This window comes from Sphaeramia orbicularis, chromosome 5 (assembly GCF_902148855.1).
Source record: "Sphaeramia orbicularis chromosome 5, fSphaOr1.1, whole genome shotgun sequence".
NCBI classification, from domain to species: Eukaryota; Metazoa; Chordata; class Actinopteri; order Kurtiformes; family Apogonidae; genus Sphaeramia; species Sphaeramia orbicularis.
This window is the reverse complement of record NC_043961.1, coordinates 35,731,340-35,748,542: the sequence shown is the minus strand read 5'-3', so window position 1 is coordinate 35,748,542 and position 17,203 is coordinate 35,731,340. Positions and strand designations below refer to the sequence as shown.

Below are 17,203 nucleotides of genomic sequence, written 5' to 3'. Positions count from 1 at the left end.
AGATCAGGTTTATCAAGAACAGCAAAGTTACAGTAATGGTCTGAATGTCAGTGTAGATGATGCATGAGTGTCCACTGTGTTGGTTGATATCCTCCTGACACCCAGGAAAGTGAACATTTTTAGCTTTTTTTTTTTTTTTTTTTACATTAAATAGTCATCTTGATTGCAAACTGCATAATGCAACAGTTTTTTCAGGTACATTTTAAAAATTATTTTCATTTATTTATTTTTTTAATGGAATGTCCTTCACAATGAACAGCATTTTTGTTTTTGTTTTTGTTTTAGAAAAACTGGCAAACTTTTTCCCCCTACAGATGACAAAAATGCATTGCTGGGTCTCAGGAGGACATGGAACTAAAACAACTAAACCCATGAACATACAAGAGAACAGCTGGAGAATAGGTGTCCACTGTAGTGACCACTATGAATGAAAGGGTTAATAGTGGTCAGTACAGTGGACAGCTATTCTCCAGCTGTTCTCTTGTATATTCATGGATTTTATTGTTTTAGTTCCATATCAGCCAACACAGTGGACGCCTATGCATCATCTCATGCACTGCAATTCATACCGTTACTGTAACTTTGCTGTTCTTGATAAATCTGATCTGCAGTAACATGTTTGAGTGTCAATCGATTGCTTGTTATTGTTAATAGACTGTAATTAACAATTTTCCTTAACCCTTTCATGCATAGTGGTCACTACAGTGGACAGTTACTCTACGGCTTTAATCTTATATATTCATGGGTTTTGTTGTTTTAGTTCCATATCAACCAACACAGTGGACACTTATGCATCATCTCATAAACTGCAATTCATACCATTATTGTGACTTTGCTGTTCTTGGTTGGTTCTTTAGTGGAAATCAATTGTTAATATTTATTTTTTGCATATTATCTCCATGAAGTGAGTAATAACTAGTATTAGAATATGTTAAAATGTGAGAAAACATCAGATTAGCTGCATTAAACATGGTTTCATTTCACCGTTTTCATATCACTTTATGATATTGGGTTTTAAATACATGTTTCTTTGCTTCAAGAATAAAATTCATGGTGTAGCTGAGTGGACATTTTTGTAACTCCATGAAAAACAGGTTTATTAAAAAAAAAAAAAATTCAATTACATTGTTTTTTGTTTTTGTTTTTGTTTTTTTTTTCATGCCTAAAGAGGAATTAAAAACTCTCAGGAAAACAAATCTTGATTAAGGTTCTCATAATTCATGCATGAAAGGGTTAAACTTTTTTTTTTTTTGCATATTATCTCCATAAAGTGAATAATAACTAATATTAGAGTATGTTAAAATGTGACAAAACACCAGATTAGCAGCATTAAAAAAAAATGTATTTCACACTTTTCACACAGTGTATCAGTAAATACATGTTTCTTTGCTTCAAAAATTAACCCTTTCGTGCATGAATTATAAGAGCCTTAATAAAAATTAAAAAAAAACACAAAAACCTGTTATTTACAGTTTAATAACAATAACAAGCAATTGATTTACACTAAAACATGTTAGTGCAGATCAGGTTGATCAAGAACGGTAAAGTTACAGTAACAGTATGAATTGCAGTGTATGGGATGGTTCATGCACTGCAAAAATCTAAATCTTACCAAGTGTATTTTTCTCATTTCTAGTCAAAATATCTCATCACACTTAAAATAAGACAGAATTACCTAAAGAGTAACTTTTTTTTTTCTTATTTTGCTTAATTCAAGCAAAAAAAATCTGCCAATGGAACAAGTGAAAATTATCTTGGTGAGATTTCTTGAAATCAGATTTTCCAGATCTATTGTCTATAAATCAGTTCTTATATCTCACTGAAAAGTTCCTCTTAAGGTGATTATGTCTTATTTTAAGTGTGATGAGATATTTGGATTAGAACTGAGAAAAATACACTTGGTAAGATTTAGATTTTTACAGTGTGAGCGTCCACTGTGTTGGCTGATATGGAACTAAAACAACAAAATCCATGAATATACAAGAGAAAAACTGTCCACTGTAGTGACCACTATGCATGAAAGGGTTAAATGCATGATGTCCAGCTGAGTGAATATTTTGACAACTCCATGAAAAATAGGTCCATAAAAAAATGTTCAATCGCATTGTTTTTTTCATGCCTAAAGAGGAATAAAAACACTCAGGAAAAATATCTTGATTAGGGTCAAGAAACGGTATTCAAAATCTCTCTGAAGGGACATTTTAGAGACAATTTGACCCACATTTTTACTTTTAAATTCATTTTTGCTTTAGTTGGACCATAAGGAATTATCCAAAACAAGGAGCTACTTTGTATTGAAATAAATGTTGGGATGGCAATCAATTAAATTTCGCTCTCTGGTGGGACATCACTGCGTTTTGACCCGTTAAGGTTCTCATAATTCATGCATGAAAGGGTTAAAATAAATAAATAAATAAATAAATCATAGTATTTCAAGGAAAAAATAGTACTTTTATGAGAATAAACTCAAAAAAACTTATATAGCCCATAAAAAAGACATGTCTATTTACTTTCTGTTAGGGCTGTGTATCGGCAAGAATCTGGCGATACGATACAATCACAATACTGGGATCACGATACGATATATCACGATATATCATGATGTATCATGATACTGTTAAAAAGGCAATTTTTGTTTATTTCTTTTTTTTTTTAAATAATTATTTCCTTGAAGAATTGAATTACACCAGAAATCTGCACAAATACTAAACACATTTTTATTTGATCCCAACAGGATCTAATACTATATCACAAAACATTCCTGTGTTCAAACTGAAATTCTGTTTTTCAGACATTACAGTTTAAGATCCTGTTCAAATGTTCATATTCTATTAGTTCAGAACTAACATCAGAACAGTATTTTAGTTCAATCCCAACAAAGGAACTAACATTATTTAATGAAAGAGTGTTAAAGAATAATAAATAAAATGTAAACAATAAAGAAAACCAAAAAAACAAAAATTAACCTCCCCCATATCTGCATTTGAATAAATATCTAAAAATATCAATACAGTACTTTTTAATATCGATACAGTATTGTGAAATGAAATATTACGATATATTGCAGAACTGATATTTTCTAACACCCCTACTTTCTATAAGCTTCAGACGTGTTAACCTTTACATGTAACATCAGAATCAGAATATCTTTATTATCATTGTACCAACTACAATGAAACTGAGGTAGAGCTCTCAGGTTCAGTGCAAAGAATTAAGACAAACAACAAATACCAGTAAGAAGGCACAGTAGAGTTTAGTCATTTACCTTTTTAAAAAAATTATTGCAAACTAAGAATATTTGTTTAAAAAAAAAGAATTTAAATAGTGCAAATAACATGAGAAATAGTATGACTGTGATACGAAGGTAAGTAGGTGAAGATAAATAGTGTGAAATAAATAATGAGAAAATAATGTGAGAGAGTGTAAACAAATATTGCACGTTATTAATAATAATAATAATAATACACTTTATTTGTATAGCACCTTTCATACAGAAATTGTAGCCCAAAGTGCTTCACATTGATTGAAAAAAATACAATATTAAAATACATTAAGATTTGATTATACATCAAGAAATAAAATGAAATTTGAGAGAAATACAATAAAATAAAAATAAAAATAGTGCACATTAAAATATTTGATTATGCATAGAATTTTTGAAGTTATTGAATGTAATGAGATATTGTAGTGAAAATCAGTGTTTTTGCTGGTGACCGATTGATGTTAGGTTGAATATGACGAGGATTAACCACAATCCCACAGGTTTATGCCACAGCTACCCTAAATTAAAAGTAGTGGTAACAACAAAATTATTTGTTATATTCCTGTAATGGTTAATAGAAGCTCTTTAACCAAAATGATATTTTTTAATACTAAAATATAATCATTGTTATCCATTCATTTACAAATTTACTGTTTTACACAAAAAACTGAAAAAAGTAAAATACATTATTTCTTGATTAAAATGTCAAATTATAGTTCTTTACTTAAAGAAAAACACGTTTTAGTGAATGAATGTTAGGCTTGATTCATTTCTGACTTCGCAGTGAAGCCCAGTGAGTCAGCTCAAATTTGGGATAAAAAGGTGAATTCAGGGTGAAATTCTGGTCCTAAATAGTAAAACTTAAAGCAGTCACTAAAAATCTAACAGTCACTGCATAATGGACTGTGTGTTTAGTATAATTCCTGCGTGGTTCACCCATTCTGATTATTATTATGTAGTTTAATCTGTTCTGTTATCTATGTAGAGCACTTTGTCACCATATGTTTTAGGTGCTATATCGTTTTACATACTAAGATACTGAAAACAGTCTTTTGGAAAAACAACAATTCCTGACTGAAATGGAATGAATGTAATAACAGTGTTTAATCTTGAAGTAAAACATTCAAAAACATTGCAGTAAAACATGTCAGCGACTCTTTGGATAATCAATGATGAATTTGAGTAATGTCATTATTAAAAAAATAAAAAATAATCTGATTCTTCTTAAATCTGAATATACAATGACCTCTGGGAATTTCACCAATTGAAACAGGTAGAATGTTTGTCTCAAAGTATGTGTTAAAATATCACATTTATGGCTTAATAGCACTCTTTTGCCTTTTTTTTTAACCAAGGTCCATCTAATTTTAATGTTGACACCTTAAATCTGTAACAAACTGTCTCATGTAGGCACCAGTAATGGATAAACAGAATATGTGCATAATTATCAGAAAAACACACAAGCAGGTGAATAAAAGTTTTTATGGCAAGTCTTAAAAAGTGTTGTTCATTACAGTACAGAAGTAAATATCCACAACTAACAGCAGGAGTTTGGTAGTCAGTACACTGAGTGGAATTGCCTGAATATTGACTTGAACGGTGTGTGTGAAAGGCCAGTGTGCTCAGTAAACTGTCCCACAGTTTACAAAGAAAATCCAGTAAAATCTGGCAGAGAACCTCTAAAGAAATAAAGACATCAGTAGTGGTGAACCTGACTTAAGATGATGCATGTCATCAGAGTATTATCTGTTACAAATGCAGTCGTCAACATAAAGTCTGTTAACAATGAGCATTAACTTATATCATGATGATAAATAAATGTCACTTTAGTTTAATAATACATGAGATGTACCGTTAACAATCCTAAGGAGCTGAGAGTAAAACACCTGAGATCTTTGGCAAAGTCAGAGGAAAAGAGGTCTGTTTATATGTAACTTCAATCTACAGCTTCAGATGTGTTAACCTTTCAGTGTAACATGAGGAAGATGATTCTCTCTATAGCTGAACATGTGATACAGCTGTTCAAAAGAGGATCAGGGCCACATTGAAGAGGTTTGGGGGAAGAAAAAAAAGATATTCCAATAATACAGTCACAATTTTTCAACAAAATATCATAAGGATAGTTTTGAGGGAAAAAAGAAGTCATAAGGATGTGAGAATAAAGTCTAATATTTCAAGAGAAAACATGGTACTTTTACGTGAATAAACTAATATCTTAAACATAACGTGCTCGCACTTGAAAATCCTCGGCCTTCAGTCCACGCCAAAAGTTTTTGCACAAATGAATGGACGGACAGATGGATGACGAACTGATGACAACACCCTACGGTAAGGGCCGAGCGTAAAAATCAGAAATTACTATATGCTTTATCTATGCTTTGATTTATTTACTATATTTTTATGTTTTCTCTTCATGTAAATTCATTTGACCTCACATTTTTAATTAGTACTTTTGCTATGCTGTCATTTATGTTGAAAATTCAGTGTATTGTTGTAAAAAAAAAAAGGAGATATGCAAGAAATACCAGAGGAACTGTCACTTTAAAATGAGGAATGTGGGGTATCTTCTTAAATAGGTTTTACAAAACAGTGAAATACTTAATGGTCTGGAGTAAGATTAAAGTTAGAAGGGTATTCACCGATCCAAACTTCTGGGGCTCAGCTGGTGTATTTAACAGGTGTATTAGTTTCTTCACAAAAATACTACTTTTTACTTGTGGAAATATAACTTTATTCTCGGAATATTATGACTTTTTTCCTCAAGATATAGCTTCATTGTGATTTTTTCCTGTCTTCGGTGTCGCCCTCATCCTGCATCATACAGCTGTAGGTAAGTTTGACACATTAAAACCAGTCATTTAGTTCATCTTGTCCAACTACAGGTGCTGAATAGTGATTCTGTGCTTCTTTGCTGTGCCCTCTGGTGTGGGTCGTTCAGTGACAGCAGCAGTGGCATAATCATCCACAAAGGTCTGGTTTACGGCCCCATTAAATGTCAGCCATAACTCATGAAATGTCACCTTTTTTCTACAACTTCTTCTGAACCTTGCGATAAAGGCCAGCTGCACAGCGGTCCCAAACTTTACAAACGCAATCTGTCTTGGTGATCTCACTCACTCGTCGGGACTGTGAAGTGACACAACCGGTATCGGAGCTCTGTATCTGATTGTTTCAGTTTGTCGGGGGGGGAGAAAAAAAAAAATCAAAGGACGGACATGAAATGTCTGGCGGACATTTCCAAAGACAGACAGCATCAGGACATCTGGGACACAGACGGCTTCCTCCTCCAACCCCTCCACATCTTCATCAGTTTCTTGGAGCTGTATGACACCGTCTTCCACAAGCCTGGGACACACAGTGATCGACATTAGCATGCATATCACTACCTCTGCAGTGTTTCTATTATACTACACCAAAACATCCATACTTTGTGTTGTGACTTTATTTGGGAAAGATAAAGTACAAGTAATTTGTGTTTGGATTTATTGTAATATATGATGCATATGCAATTGCATTTAATTTATTTTGGAGTAAAAAGATACAGTATATTTCATTTGTGATTTATGTTAAAAGTTGTGTTAAAATAAGCAATAGTAAATGCTAAGATTAAGATAACTACATTTCCCATGATGCCTAGCATTACCCAAGAAGCATAGGAAATTTTCACAAAAGTAGATGTATGTATGCCGCGAGTTGTGAGAAAGTTGTACGTGTTTTCAAGTTGCCGCACGCAGTAAAAATGAATGTGTATTTTTCAACCGAGAGTCTCTCTTTGTTATTTTTGGATGTAATTTGGATAATTACAACACTTTTCCCATATCTTCAAAATTCACAAAATATCTTCAAGCTGTAGCATGAAATCTACAGCATGAAAAAAGGATGCACCAAAAATGGAGGATTAGATAGAGGTTATAGGTGACATCTATAGGATGGAGAAGTTGACTTTCTCTGTCAGACTTCATTCAGACAAATTCACCAATTATTGAAAAAACTGGGTTGATTTTGTAACACCATTAAGAGCTGATTTTACCTGATAGGAGTAACGTGCATATAGACCCATGTAAACCCTCGGTTCATGCTACACACTTTAAATGTTTGGTGTTAATCTTATACAGGGGAAAAGGGTTTCTGGAAGGAAAGAATGGAATGGAAAAAACACTACTATCTAATCTAAAACTCTATTTTAGATTACTGTGTATATTTTTGCTATTTCTGTCATTGCTCCCCTGTATGAGTATGTTTTTGTTTTTTGTTGGTTTTTCTTTACATATATAAAAGCTATATACATGATGTAAAATGCTGATAAGATAATGCTGCTTGAAAAAAATAATAAAAAGATAATTACAAAAGAAATCTACAGCACATAAATCACTAAATAACAGGGTGCTTGTGCTTTACCCAAATAAAAATTCCAGACTTTTTCAAAACTTCTATTTTTTCCCCCCAAGACTTCGACTTTATGTACTTTTATACTTGCGTGCCTACTTTTTTGGTTGAGACTATACCTGATGTGTGTAGTAGAACAGTTCATTTTAATGAATGAATGAATGAATGCATAATTCACAGTAAATTCTGTTTTACTGACAGAAATGTTTTCAAAATATATGTAAATCCTAAAGTCCATGGATATCACACAAACAAGTATCACTAGAATCATTCCAGTACCAGGTTAGTGAAATCATATCAAGTTTTTTTATATGCTTTCCTCATGTATTTCTTATCTTCCGATTAGGTTCATGCTGTCTACTAGAACTTATAAAGGTTTCTTTTTCTTTTTTGTCAGACAGATGGAAAAAAGTTACTTCTTTTACCTTGACATGTTTTGGCTACAACCTGTAGCCTGTAGATTGTGTACAGGTTGTAGCCGAAACATGTCAAGGTAAAAGAATTTACGTTTTTCCATCTGTCTGACAAACAAGAAAAAGAAACCTTTCTTTCTTATGTTACAAGATTATGTGTCTTTGAGCATACTCTAAAATTCAACTAAGACAGAGACATTTTTCCATACTTTATTAAGACTTTCTCACAATGACCTGTCCTTACTTTTCAAAGTCTGGAAAACAGCATTTCAAAATTCCATACTTCTTAAGGCTTTCAAGACCTACACAAGCAACCTGACTAACTATGACAAGGCCAAAAATAGGTGTTCATACCAGCAGTTCCAATGCCTTTGATACTCTGTGTTATACTGGAGGATTTCACAATAGAAGAGATACCTGCGAAGAGAGAAAAACGTGCTCAGACGTGCAATTATCCAACACTTATTATCTCATATTGCAGTGCAATATGACTGACTTATGAGCAGGAGCTAATAATCACCTCATTATGAAATGCTCCATGACAGAATTACTGTGGGAGTTTTATCTTCCATCCATCAATCTCCATTTTCAGAGAATTTTTCCTTTGCTCATACAAACCTGTGATAGTCAACACATATTTCCACCTCTTCCTCATTCTGTTATTTTTTTTGTACCAACTCCAGAGTCTTAGGTTACATAAGCTGTCATCTCCTCATCATACCCTCTATCCTTCATCCCTCCATCCTCTCTTCTCTGTACCTTGTTGTACGACAGCTCCACAGTCTGGGTCCTGAGCCACCTGCAGCAGGATTTCCTCCACGTCTCGGTTTTTCCCTGGAGGATCCACTAGTTTGGTGATCCTTTGCTGCAGGGTACGGGGCAAAGCCATCAGCTGGACAAACTGGCCTTCAGGGCTTTTGTCCACCTGCAGGTACAAAAGCAAGAATAAATCAACTACATGGGTTTTATTTGTATGGATGGAGCAGTGTACTGGGAATGGAAGCGTTTCAGAATATGACATATCCTACATCTGATAAAATAACACGCCCTATTTCAAGCCTTCAGTCTGCCAGAATACAAACCATCTCTCAAAAATAACATTTTTATAAGCAGCACTGGGCAGAGTAGAATAATGTGTAATACAGATCCTAAATGCATGTCGTCTTTCCCATGAGCCCATTTTAAATAAGAAATAATAGAAATGAATAGAAATAATTGAAAAATCATGTAATTTCCACTTCATTTCTTTTCTTTTGTAAACTGTTTTGGGTTCATGGATATATACTAAATTACTAAACCGGGGATGTCAAACATAGACTCTGTGGGCCAAAACTGGACTGCCAAAGGTTCCAATGTGGCCCACATGATGAATTTGTGAAGTGCAAAATTACACTGAAGATATTAACAGTCAAGGGTCAAACTCATTTTAGTTCCAAACTCCAAAAATTCAACAATATTCTGCCTATTACTAAATGTTTTGTGCCTTTGTAGATCCACCGCAATCTGTAAAGTTGAATTAAGTTGTTGATAATATTGTTAAAATTGCACTGCAAATTTCTTTTTTTTTTTCCAGGTGATTCACATTTTTTTGTTAAAGGTTTATAAATGTAAACATTTTTATGATATAACTACATTTTTTTGCACTTAAACAAAAAGAAAAATTTGAAGTTGACATTATTTATAAGTGATTATGTTACTATTTTACTGGTCCGGTCCACATGGAATCATGTTGGGCTGTATGTGGCCCCTGAACCAGAATAAGTTTGACACTCCTGGACTGAGATATAATTCAAATAAGGATTACTTGTGAATGTGACTGAGTGGACTTTTGTGAATATATGAAAAAAAAAAAAAAAAGATTCATTTCAGTAATAAAGCAAAATCTAAGTTGGTGATATTTTACTATGACTTAAAGCAGTGTACATTCTAAGTATTTGAAGTTATTGAGTCCAAAGAGGAGGCAGAAAAAGTCCTAAGAAGTCCTAAAAACAGCCACATTCGTGCTTGGTCTGTATGTCATGCTTGTGTGATTTCTGCCACACTCCTGATGGTGTATTTCTCTCATACATAGAAAGAACTTAACACACAGAAGGATACACCAAGACTAGCTTAGCTGTTCCTCTTCACACATTAAACATGTTTTTCCAGGAAAGTGCAACCCCCGAGGTGTTGAGCGTTTCCTTGGTATAACACAACGTCATAATAACAAAAACAAGATCTAACCTCTCATCACTTAAAGTGGGGAAGGATGTTGGTACAGGTGAGTTCATTTCCAATGAACCACTTTCCAAACTATATAATAACAGCAGCTCTAAGAATAAGATGAAAACAGAAGAGGTGATTGGTTTGATCTTCTTCAGAGACTACATTAAAGAGGAACTATTACGCTTTTCCCACGTTCTCCTTTCCATTAGTGTGTTACATGGCTTTTTGTTCATCGGCAAACTTGCATAGTCGACAGTTCACACCAGGGGAGGGATCAGTTCTTCACCGCAGAGGGCAATGCAGTGAGATCTGTGAAAAGGCCTTGTTGGCTCTCAGGTCTTTTCTTCCATACCCGGTCTATGTCACAAGGTTCTATAAACCCAGTGTGCACACCTAGCGTTAAGTACAACACGTCCACAAGCAGCAGTCAAAACAGAGACCAGGACTAATCTGTGTCTAGAATACAGTTTTTTGCACTGTGATAAGATGACTTCTTTGTTTGAAGAGTTTGAGAAAGTGGTTCAATTTTGTTTTCAACACAACAATTACATACCGACCTTTTACTGTGTTGATTTCACAGGGCACTGCTAGCTAACGATATTGTGTTCTAATGATCAGCGCTCCTAATCACCTGCTGATCCACTTTCACATAAACTTATGTGGGAATACGGCAGTGCGTCCGTTCACAAAACACTGAATAGTTTTTAGGTCTGAAGGTGAATTCATGAGTGTAACTCGGCTGCCGTGAGGCCTGTTAACATCTGAACCTGCAACAGAAGTACCCAGCTGAAGTTTGTTTTTCACTGTTGTAACCACACAAATACCTAAAAACCCACAAAACAGAACATTAAAATACAAATATAGCAGTGTACTGGTGTTGGCCCTATCAAGTTTGTTTAGAGATCCATTGGTTTCCAGATAGCTGCATCTCCTTCACAGAGGTCGGCAGTTTCAGCCCCGGAAAAACGCCAAGAAAGCCGATAGGAGAACATGGGGGGTGGTAGCCTGTGAGCAGAGCCCTGTGGTGGACTTCGGCTGCCCCAGACTGAAGCAGCTGAACTTCAGGTAACTTCAGGTTCCACCTAGAACTAGCTGACCAATCAGAGAAGACTGAGCTGCCCAAGAGGGACGGCTTAAAGAGACAGGAGCTAAAACTGAATGATTCAGAGGGTGAAAAGAAATGTGCAATATAAGAAAAGAAAAGGGTGTTTTGAGCAAAATTAGAAACACAAAAATAAGCATAATGGATCCTCTTAAATACAAACTGGATGTATCCAACCGGTGCTTTAGAAATAAAATAGACTTGTTTTTACACAGTACTTTGTTGTGTATAATTCATATATTAATCAGTCACAACCTATTGCTTTTAAATAAGGTGTCTATCAACTCACACTTGAAAGGGAAATGCAAACATGATAATATCTGTTATGTGTGAATTGTGTGCCTTACCTCTAGTTTTCCTTGTTGTGGTTTGTAGACGACTTGAGGGCAGTCCCGTAGGATGTTGCTGTACAGAATCCGAAAGTGCTGAATGTTGTCTTTGACGATATTGGTTACCTTGGATTTATCCTCTCCAATCACCATCCGAAAATCCCCTGAGAGACACAAATAAAATGTTTATCCTCAAAGCTGCAGTGCTCAAGTAGGATTTTAGCATCACTGGGTGAAAATTCCATAATGACCAACCTTCTTGCTCAAACTGTCGTTAGAACATTAGACTTCTGCATCTACTCATTGCCTGCGGTTTTAGGTAGTGGAAAATCTACCCCATGTAGCCCAGATTTTGTCTTATCACAGGTGTTTTCAGACAGGTAGAAGGGTTCAATATGTGAGTGACAGGTGTATTTACCAGTTGCTTATCAAATTCTGTCAGATGTCACTGTACTGCTTTACCATGTGTCCTAATATGGAAGTTTAGAAAAGTGGCTGCATCTTTCCATAACAGCATAAAATGATGTCAGGTTATCTATATTTATATTTAGTCTTTTGATTTGGACTGAAGGAAAGAAGTACAGAAATAAGGAGTGGATTTTTAGAGTTCTGGGTCTTTTTCCTTCCTGATTTTGGCTCTTGCAGGTTTAAAGCATGAAATTAGAGGAATAAATCAGACAAAAATTACTGCAACAGCTCATCATGTTTACAGCCTCCTGCCAAAATTGAAGGTAATGAAACAGAATGTTACAATAAATTAGTTTTTTTCCCCTGATAGTTCTGTAGAAGCAGCAACATTTGGCATGTGGTAGAATGCTTTACCACAAAAATACAAGTTTTGATATAATCCACTGTGGTGTCTTTAGGTAACACCAAGGAAGGTCATACGTTACGTTAGTCCAGCTCACTGGAAGCACTTCCAGAATAAGGGTAAATATTTCCATTGTGCAGTAGCAGGATTACTATTCTCCTTCGTTTTGCTCTCTGTGAGTTATTGCTCTGAAAATCCCACTACGTCAAAGAACAACAATCTCTGAGGTGCAACCACACCTTGAAAACTGCACGTCTTGACAAAAACACACGTCTTGTCACGTGCCATCTTCTTGTTTAGGTGTGTAGTCATTCTGATCATATGACGTTTCCTCATGCGTACATGTTCCATCAAAACAACTTCTCTCCCAACACAATTTTGCAGCATCCTGTGCTCAGCATCACCTGAGAACTAGGCAAACAACCCAAAGAAACTTAACCCCTGTTCCAGAATAGTAGACAGCTGTGTCAGATCTACAGCACTGTATGCTAATGAAGTGTGGACATATGTATAGATATGTAAGAGTCATTGAATTTATCTGGGAAGGAACAAAAAAAAAAAGTCACAAAGCTATCTGAGTGATGTTCAGAATCTGAAAAAAATCTTTGCTGGTACATGTTGTTTCTCTAGTAAATTATAAATATAAAAAATAAAATAAAAAAATTTAGGAAAAGTAAAATAATAAAAAAAAATAAACTCTATATACATCGGGGCACAATATCAACTTCTGTGCAGTTTGTGTAATTGGGATATCAAAGGAGATTGTTAACTGTTCATTAACGTGACTGCTGTGGGGAAGAAGCTGATCCATCTGATGATAGTGCACATCTTACCGGCATATGACAGACCAGCTATCTGCAGGAAAAGGTCCTCCTCACTGAAACTCTCCGGCAGCATGAGAAAAGATGCAGTCACTGCACTCTTCAGGTTGGCCACCAGAGCAGCCCGGAGCTTCCCATTCTCACCCTGCACCAACATTTTCACCTGCACGGCAAGACACGGACACGTATAAACCCAACAGAAACAAAGCACTGTTCTGTTTTCAAAAACTTTCCCTATCATTTAAAATGCAAAATAAGAATTTTGTCATAAATATAACTATAAGCTATTTGTTAAGCAGGTAAATACATAATAAAATAGTAAGCATAAAATAAAAATGATCAGTTTTAGATATCTTTCTAACAGGAAGTTCCAAGATACTGACTGGTTTATGAAGGCGTCCAGCAACATACAAGGTCTTCCAGTGCATCAGGTCATTGATCAGAGAGTCTGTGCTTATCACACCATATTTGATCACCTGATAAGAGGAGAGGAAGGTTGTATAAACACATAGCTAATAAATCCAGCAAAAAAATTTGAAAAAAATTTAAATGTTTTTTTTTTTTCCCCAAGACAGTGATGGTCACACTGAATCTACAAACTGAATCCAAGACAAGGCAGTCCGGGAGCACTATTCCTAAAAAATACAGTGAGTCATAAAAATGTATGAGTTACCCTCCCGTCCACAGGGACCAGTGTGTTGTAGTACACTGCAGCTCCGTATTCATTCTGTATGGAGCTTATCGTCGTAGGGCCCAGCAGCTTGAGGATAGAGTAGTGTTTGCGGTTTTGGAGCAGATTCATTGTGTGCCATGTCACTGGATCATCCACCGCAAACACAAAATCCAGCATGTTCTTCTAAATGTATAAGAGGAAAACAACAACAAAGTTAAAGGCACAATAGTTGAGTAAAAATATGACACTTCTTCAAATTCTTACATGTAACATGGAAGGGTGATTTATACCATTATGATTTTATTCTGATAATGTGATGTGGATTTCTAGATTTCCTAACATTGAATCTACTTATGCAGTAGCTCGCAACAATATGTTATACAGGGTGGGGAAGCAAAATTTACAATGAACATTTAGTTGTTTTTTCTCAGCAGGCACTACGTCAATTGTTTTGAAACCAAACATATATTGATGTCATAATCATACCTAACACTATTATCCATACCTTTTCAGAAACTTTTGCCCATATGAGTAATCAGGAAAGCAAACGTCAAAGAGTGTGTGATTTGCTGAATGCACTCGTCACACCAAAGGAGATTTCAAAAATAGTTGGAGTGTCCATAAAGACTGTTTATAATGGAAAGAAGAGAATGACTATGAGCAAAACTATTACAAGAAAGTCTGGAAGATACTATTAAAGAAGAATGGGAGAAGTTGTCACCCGAATATTTGAGGAACACTTGCATAAGTTTCAGGAAGCGTGTGAAGGCAGTTATTGAGAAAGAAGGAGGACACATAGAATAAAAACATTTTCTATTATGTAAATTTTCTTGTGGCAAATAAATTCTCATGACTTTCAACAAACTAATTGGTCATACACTGTCTTTCAATCCCTGCCTCAAAATATTGTAAATTTTGCTTCCCCACCCTGTATACCTTGTATCTATTAATGTTCAGGGCTGTTATGCTGAAAAATGAAGTAGATTAAGTATAATACATACAAAAATATTTACAATATACTTTGATGATGTATGTATGCATTTGTAAAAGTCCAAATAGAGGGCAGGTGGTGCAAATTCAAAATGGCAGCACATCAGTTTCATGACCTGTATCGGAACAATCTTGCTTCATCCCTTTTAAATAAATATTAGTGCTCAACTTCAGTTGCATAAATGCAAGTTTCCATTACAGAACACCCTGTATCAACTAAGTTATAGGTTATACTATATTTACATTTTCTGCCACATTTATGTACTATACACTGCAGCACATCAGTTTCATGTTCTAAACTGGAACTATGGTACCTATGGCAACTATATTATCCCTACTACATACATTTAATGCAGGAAACACTCAAGTTTTACTCTGGTAAAACCACAGTGTATTACAGATACAGAAGTAATGACATTCACATAAAACATACGTGATTTTCTATCTGTTGCAGAGTTGACAGTTATCTGTGTGACTGACAGATAACTCAATATAGATCTACCATGTGGTAGTTTATAGTGTCAATTTATCGGGTTCCTAGTAACTCTGATTTGGACACACCTGCAAAGTGACTTTGGGGCTTAACTGTGGACATACTGTAAAAATAATTTGAGGAAACAGATGTGACTGCAACTGTATGTAATGCAAGTAATTTCTATTTTTTAGACAGTGACAGTGTTTTATTCATGCATTCGTGAGAAATCGTAAATAACAGTAACTACATTAGAACAGTGTTGTACAGTAAACCCTCCTGGTACTTGGCAGGATGTTAACGGTGACTTACGTCCATTTGACCTTGGGTGGTCCCCTGTTGTTTGAAAACACCAGACCCATAGGCAAAGGCTAAACTGATGTCTTGTGGAAACTGTGCCAAAATCCTTCTGTATAGTACGCCGGTGCTGTGCAAAGCTGGAAGAGTCATTTTGAAGTAGGTCGGATAACTCACAGCAGTGACACTCACAGGTTCATCGGTGCGATAGCCGACAAACTAACGAATATCAGGAACCGAATGATGCATAAAGTAATAAAAACATTTCAAACTGAAGGGCCGAAGTCCTCCAGACACGACTAAAGCCACTGGATAGTACTTAAAATACGCTCTTTATCGTTCACCACCGTCCATCAGGTCAGTCAGCTGTGTGCCTGACAGTCGACTACAATATACGTCACGGAGCCGCCTATGCACTGAGGGCTCATGGGAAATTGAGTCATGAGTCATTTAGCGCAATCCTGAACCATTAAACATGTAAATAATGACTATAAATGCATTTAATTACTGAATTAAAAGAAAAATAAAAATTGCAAGTGATAAAAGGCCAGAATTATATCAAAAATACTTATTTTAAAACAACCATGGATAAAAAAAAAAATCAATCCAGCTCTAAATGCAGCCAGCAAATGACAATATTCATCTTCATCAACATTTCCATCCGACGTTTTTTTTTTTTTTTTTTTTTTTTTTTTTTTTAAATGATTTTAGTTTCTACTCGTGATTTCAGTGCTGACCTATGCAGTTTTGAAGTTGGTATTTTTTTAAAAAAAGCAGAATAACCTCAACTCAATAAAAAGTGATATCTTTATATCAATAAATTTCATATCTTCAGGTTTTATACTTCATATTGCTTTACACATCTAGAAAATCTATAAGAGTTAAATCATTCTGACACGATAATGATAACTGGTTTTGTCAGGTTTCATATTTTTGTATTTGGCTGCAGAGTTTTGGCCTTGCACAGTGGAGATAGTAAATAAACCTTATGAAAGAGGAAGAAAATAAGACATTTTTGCTACCTTATAAACTCTCACAATGTTTTATAAATACCCACTTGAAGTGAGAAAGTCCCAGAGGGTAACGGTGAAAATACAATGAATTGAACAAGTAGAGAAGAGTGAGTGAGATTTATAAGAAAAGACTTGTTCAGCAGTAAAAGGCAGAACACGGATGGGACACAGCCATCATCAGTCTATACTGCATTAGTCACTGGTCTACTGCTCACATCTATTTGAATGCATTAATACTGAATGTAGATTCATGACAGCCAGCAGCAATATGTCTGCAGCTCATTATGGGGTTGTCAAGACTACAATAAATATTATCTTTTTAGTAACTGCCATGAGCAATCTATTCAGCTAGATTGTTATTGATGGGGTCAGTGGATTCTGACTAAAAAGCTCAATCAGTGTGTGAAGAGTGCATTCTTAAATCACAGA

At 35.1% G+C, this 17,203-nt stretch overlaps 1 protein-coding gene across 1 annotated transcript; it reads right to left on the bottom strand.

Annotated features, from left to right (window-relative positions):
* Positions 1–4,753: 4,753 nt before the first annotated feature.
* On the bottom strand, positions 4,754–16,134 carry tamm41 (TAM41 mitochondrial translocator assembly and maintenance homolog). Its single transcript, XM_030135288.1, has 8 exons — positions 15,777–16,134; positions 14,003–14,185; positions 13,713–13,805; positions 13,342–13,492; positions 11,716–11,861; positions 8,821–8,986; positions 8,416–8,478; positions 4,754–6,607 (listed from the first exon to the last, which is right to left on the bottom strand). Exons 1-8 carry the CDS (start codon positions 15,912–15,914, stop codon positions 6,516–6,518), a joined length of 1,032 nt encoding a protein of 343 aa, XP_029991148.1. The 5' UTR covers positions 15,915–16,134; the 3' UTR covers positions 4,754–6,515.
* Positions 16,135–17,203: the final 1,069 nt, after the last annotated feature.